This window comes from Ammospiza nelsoni, chromosome 9 (assembly GCF_027579445.1).
Source record: "Ammospiza nelsoni isolate bAmmNel1 chromosome 9, bAmmNel1.pri, whole genome shotgun sequence".
NCBI lineage: Eukaryota > Metazoa > Chordata > Aves > Passeriformes > Passerellidae > Ammospiza > Ammospiza nelsoni.
Window position 1 is genome coordinate 28,111,098 of NC_080641.1, and position 5,651 is coordinate 28,116,748.

General features: G+C 55.7%; 1 protein-coding gene across 1 annotated transcript; it reads left to right on the plus strand.

Moving 5' to 3' along the window:
- The first annotated feature begins 2,177 nt into the window (after positions 1–2,177).
- On the plus strand, positions 2,178–3,338 carry FOXE3 (forkhead box E3). The gene has a single exon (XM_059478627.1). It carries the CDS (start codon positions 2,178–2,180, stop codon positions 3,336–3,338), a length of 1,161 nt encoding a protein of 386 aa, XP_059334610.1.
- The last annotated feature ends 2,313 nt before the right edge of the window (positions 3,339–5,651 follow it).

Consider the following 5,651-nt stretch of genomic DNA (forward strand, 5'->3'; position numbering starts at 1 on the left):
AGATAGTGAGGATAAATGAGGGCTGTTTGATATGACTGAGAAAAGCTGTTCCTCTTTTGCACTGCATAACCCTTTACCCTCCCAAGCCCATTCTTGCCAGATCAGAATACATTAAAATCCTTGCATTGACATGAAAATCTCACCAGCTAATGTTGGCAAAGCTGAAGGTTTCCATCTCCCACAGTTGGGTAACTTTCTTTGTGCAGTCTGGAGTGATTTTAGTGACTCCCTTCTTGGATATCTGTCCTGCTGCCCTCTCCAGCGAGTGGAAAAGTCAGATCCTCTGGCTGAAATTAACCTCCTCCATTCAGATACTTGCTTGATTTAAATGTGTGCTTCAGGAGAAATATGAATTTTCCATTCTTTTTCCCTTGGCTCTCACAAGATGAATGAATGGTCTCAGCTGTGTCTTTATTTGCTTTCCTCCCTGAAGATCTGTGTCTGGAGAAAGGCACCCTTCACTCTTTTCCACCTCCTCTCTGTCCTCCAGCCAGCACCAATATTCCCATTATCCTCATTTGGCAGAGTGGAAACTGAGGCAGTTAGCTGAAACAGCACTGGTCCCTGTCAGATCAGGACTGGACACACGATTCCCTGCCCGAGCCCTGGAGAGTGCAAGAAGAGCCACAAATATCTGCAGGAAAAATAAAGCACAAACAAAACCACATGCAGGCACAAGAAAGGGAATGAGCAATGGTGGGAGATAACCTGGATAGTGATTTTAAAACCACTAGCAAATTCTTAAAGGAAAGGGCTGGAGACTCTTCTCCAAAAGGCTGGATGGCTTTTTAGTTCAAAAAAGGGAAGGTAGGAGGGTGATAGGACCTGGTCAAGCTCACCTGCTTGCCTCTGTGGAAAAAGCCTTTTATTGTGCTCTGCTCTTGGAAACACTTTCACACAAGTTGCAAAGATGAAGACTTCAAGTTTCACTCTCAGCAGGATATATGAAGGGATCTGCCACTGCGTTCGTGGTACTTTTCATCTGTGTCCCTAGGACATGGACACATGGCCATGCCTAAGGCTGGGAGCTGGTTATAAAACTTCCCCCGGGCTTCTCCAGCCCACCCTTAAGCATTGGCTTCCCTCCCTGCTCTGGGCCAGGGGCTCCTTGGGCGGGCATTTGGCTCGGAGGTGACTCTCAGGAGCAGTGGGTGAGCACAGTGAGGAAGCTCACAGGTTTTTGGTGCAGCTCAAGCAGCCAGCAGCCCCTCAGCCCTGGCAGCGGCACATGCCGAGGATGAGAGGCTGCAGTTCTGCCCAGCCAACTCGCTCTGGAGAACTGAAGAGCTTTTCCTGAAACCCAGAATTCCAGTAGAGAATTCTGAAACTGGTGTCTTCCTTCAGTTTCATACTCTCTGCAGTGATAAAGAGATCCTTATTTTCCCTGTCCATCTCCAAAGTGCTGTCCCTGTCCCGTGTCCTTTCTGCACACTCCGGGCAGCCCTGGGCTCTGCAGACCATTTCCCTTTCTCCTGGGGAAAAGAAAAAAATATTTTCCCATTTCTTACCTCGGAGGTCTCACCAAGATGCAAAATAACTAAACCGACGGGCTTAGTTTCGAAGACAGTCGCTGGCTCTTGCCGGCGCTGAGTTGGGGCCACCTCTGAGCGCTTTTCACGGGAGAAAAAGACAACGAAATCCAAGCGCAGGAGAGGCTGCGGAGGGAGGTTACCTGCTCCACTGCTGGGGGCTGGCAGCGGCACCCAAATCGCCCGGGGCTGGCGGTCGGGATCGTTTTTTTTGGTTTTTCTCCAGGGAGGAAGCAGCAGTTCCGAGCACAGCGAAGCGCCGCGGAGAAGGGCCGGGACGAGAGGCGGCGGCAGCGCTGGCCCCGGGACCCCCGGGGGAGGGACCGCTGCGGGGCATGGCCATGGAAGGAACCCCAGGAGAGGCTGGGGGATTTAGTCCTGGGATTTGGGACCCTCCCCGGGGGCCTCCTCCTCCCGCCGGGGCAGAGGGGCCGGGCGGGCCGGCACCGCACGCCCCTCCGGGGGGGCGACAGCCCTATATATTGCCAAGCGGCTCGGGACCGAGCTCCCCATCGCAGGGAGCTGCCGCCGAGCCTGTCCCCCTCCCCTTCCCCTCCCTCTCCCCTTCCCCTCCCCTCGGGGGGTCTCTTTCTCCCGCCGCTCCCCCCCATCCTCCGAGGAGGAGGAGGAGGAAGGCGAGGGCCGTATATGAACGCGGCCGGCTTCCCGTGCCTGCGAGGCATGTGCACGCTGCCGGCGCCCAGCCCCGCGGCCGCGGCCAGCCCCGGCTCCCCCGGGCCGCCGCGGGGCTCTCCGCAGGCGCCGCCGGTGAAGCCGGAGCCGCGGGGCGCTGGGGGCAGCCCGGCCCCGCCGCCGCCGCCCGAGGAGCCGCCGCCCGCCGCCGGGGGCCGCCGGAGGAAGCGGCCGGTGCAGCGGGGCAAGCCCCCGTACTCGTACATCGCCCTCATCGCCATGGCCATCGCCAACGCCGCCGAGAGGAAGCTCACCTTGGGCGGCATCTACAAGTTCATCACCGAGCGCTTCCCCTTCTACCGGGAGAACCCAAAGAAGTGGCAGAACAGCATCCGCCACAACCTCACCCTCAACGACTGCTTCGTCAAGATCCCCCGGGAGCCCGGACATCCCGGCAAGGGCAACTACTGGACACTGGATCCGGCCGCAGAGGACATGTTCGACAACGGGAGCTTCCTGCGGCGGAGGAAGCGCTTCAAGCGCACCGACATCACCACCTACCCCGGCTACATGCAGAACTCGAGCGCCTTCACGCCCCCGCCCGCCGGCCGCCCCGCGGCACCCACAGCGCCCTACCCCAATGCCCTCTGCTCGCCCGGCTACGGCCCACAGCTCTCCGGCAGCGTCTTCCACCCCTACGCGGCCGGGGCAGCCCCGCCGGCTCAGCATCCCAGGATGTTCAGCATCGACAGCCTCATCAGCGGGCAGCAGGCCCTGCAGCCCTCGCCGCCCTCCGAGCTGGGCCACCCATCGCTGGGCCTGCCCGGGGCAGAGCTGGCTCCTGCCTGCTCTGCCGGCAGCTCCGAACCGCCCTGCTTCCAGGCACAGCCCGTCAGCCCCGGCTTGCTGGGCCGGGCCGGCCCCAACTCCCTGGCGTACCCCTATGCTGCCTCTCCCCCTCACCTGCCCGTGGCTCAGGGCAGCTACTCGCCCGGCAGCCCACAGCTCTACGGGGCTCCCAACAGACTGGGCCTGCCGGCCATGCGGGCCCCGGCCTGCGCCGAGCACGGCGAGCAGCTCCTGGGCCTCTCCGCCTCGCCCCTCGGCCAGTTCGGCTCCAGCAACACGTACATGAGGCAGCCCAACTTCCCCGCCGGCCTGGAGCGATACATGTGATGGAACTGAGGGAACGGGCCGCGCAACCCCGGGCTCCCACCGGCGGCTCTGGACAAGCGGACCTCTCCCTCCCGTGGGCTCAGCTGGGGTGGATCGGGGTCCTGGGCTGTGTGCGGACACACGCGTGTGGGAGAACTCAGTTCCTCTCTCTTATTCTGAAGTGGAGGCAAGGTGATACCTGTTATCTGCTCCGTTCCTTCCCGGAAAAGGAGTTCTGTGGCTCTGGCAGGCAGGGCTTCCCAGCTTGTCCTTTTGCCCAGGGGATGCCACCTGCAGCATCGCACCCCGGGGGCCGGCAGGAGCACGCTCAGAAGGTGTGTGCATGGTGTAACATGCAGGAACTCCCTCTCAAATGGGCTTTTTTCTCTCTTCCCCGAGTGCCTCCTGTGTAACTGGAATGAAAGTTATCAAAAAAAGCCCCCAAACCACTAAATAAGTTCACTGGATTTTAAATGAATATTTAAGATGTTTATAATTTCCTTTCCCCGTAGGAAAAGAAACCCCAACTTGACTACTTCTTTTTACTATTTTTAAAAATTACTTTTATTGTTAGAAAGGACTTTTTTAAAATAAAGCTTTTTCTTCCAACATGACCAGTGCTGCTGTTCCTCTGGCTCTGGACGGATCTTGGCAAGAGGAAATTAAAGTTTTGTAACCGGTGGGAGATGGATTCGTGCTGCTGTTGTGACACTGCTGCATCTTACATTTTTAGTGATGCTTCTTAAAGCTCTCTCTTTTATTCTGATTTTCTTAAAACCAAATGGTAAATCCTATAAGGCTTGCCCACGCAGCCCTTACTTGACTTGATAGTTTCCCATCTGCATAAAAAGAATGTGTCTTCCCTCCAAGGAATACCTTGCAGGTGAAATTCTGATTTAGCTGATCAAATTAGGAGATCAAAGTTTTTCTTCCTAGCAACAAAATCAATTAAAATTCTAACCTGTTCACTGGCTGGGCTGCTGCTATTTATTTGCAGGACTCCCAGCCAGACCACATGACAAGATTTGAAGGGAGAACTCCCCATCCCCAGATTTACATATTTTAAAAATACAAACATTCTTTGGGTAAAAGTGCCAAGCTAGGATTTCTCTCCTTTTTTTCAAAGGTGTCTTCTGAAGCAGAGCAGTTTTCTGTAGTCCCTATGGCATTCTCCTTTCTAAGGAGTTGGAAGTCATATGGTCTTTGGTGTAAAACAGCATCTCATTCCCCAGCTGCTGGGCAGGAACAAAAGCTGGTGTGCTGGCAGGAATCACAGAATCAGCTTTTGTCCACAGTCTGGGACCTTCTGGCTTTTCATTCTTTCATTCTAGGTGCTCCACAGAAACAGAGTGGGTTTAGTATGAGAGTGGAGGGAAGAAAATGTGTTTTCCTTCTTGGTTTCCTTAAAATTTGGTCTCCATCTGTCTCTAAAATCTGGTCTGCCATCTTCAGCTGAGATGCTGAGTGCTGAATCTCCTCTCTGGTCCATCCAGCTTTACCCTTTCAGCTTTCACCTGGTCCCAGCAGCAGCTTCTGTGCTTTTCCCCTGGCAATAACCCTGCTCAGAAAGGGCATTGTGAAAGAACTCAGCCCTTGAAATACTTTGGCTCTCTCCACACAATATCTATAGGCAGACATCTTCTGTCTAAGGGAAATTTGCAACGTGCCATGCCTGCCTGTGACATATTGTCTGCAGAGATCACCTGGAGGGGTGCTGAAATAATCACTTGCAAGGACAGTCAGCAGAAAGGACATTTGTCATAGCTCACATTCATTCCCAGGGCCCAATCCTGCAATGTTTTGCTAACAAAAGAACTTTTGGAGTCTTGCCTAAGTACCCAGGGTGTCGGAGCCAGACATGTGCCAGAAGCACTGGGTCTGGTGCCTGATGGGGCAGTGACTGCACTGGGTTTGCACCCTGAGCAGGAGGGCTGCTGAGGCAGGGGACAACCAGCTGCTGACCTGAAATAAAACCAATATTGGCTGCAGGGGGTGGGCAGGAGGTGCTGTGGCTCTGCCTGGGTGGGATGCCCTGGGAAGAGTTGGCCAAGGTGTGACAGTTCAGACCAAGCTGAGCTGGCTTGGAGACAGCAGGGAGCTGGTGTTGGAAAGGGCTTTCCAAGCTCCTGGTGTCTCTGAGTGTTAACTCAGGTGCTGGGGGAGCCAAGAGGGCTGGGCTGAAGGGGACAGGCCTGTGACTTGCTTCTGTCCCCCAGCCACCTGTGCCCTCCTGCTGTGGGGCTTTCTGGACAGTGGCATCCAGCTCCAGATTTAGGGATGTGTCTGCAAGAGATCCACCCACTCCTGTGCAAGAGGGGGTCTGGTGTGAGTGAG

Excerpts from the sequence above, each read along its gene's own strand:
- FOXE3 (XM_059478627.1), top strand. The coding sequence starts at position 2,178 with ATGAACGCGGCCGGCTTCCCGTGCCTGCGAGGCATGTGCACGCTGCCG.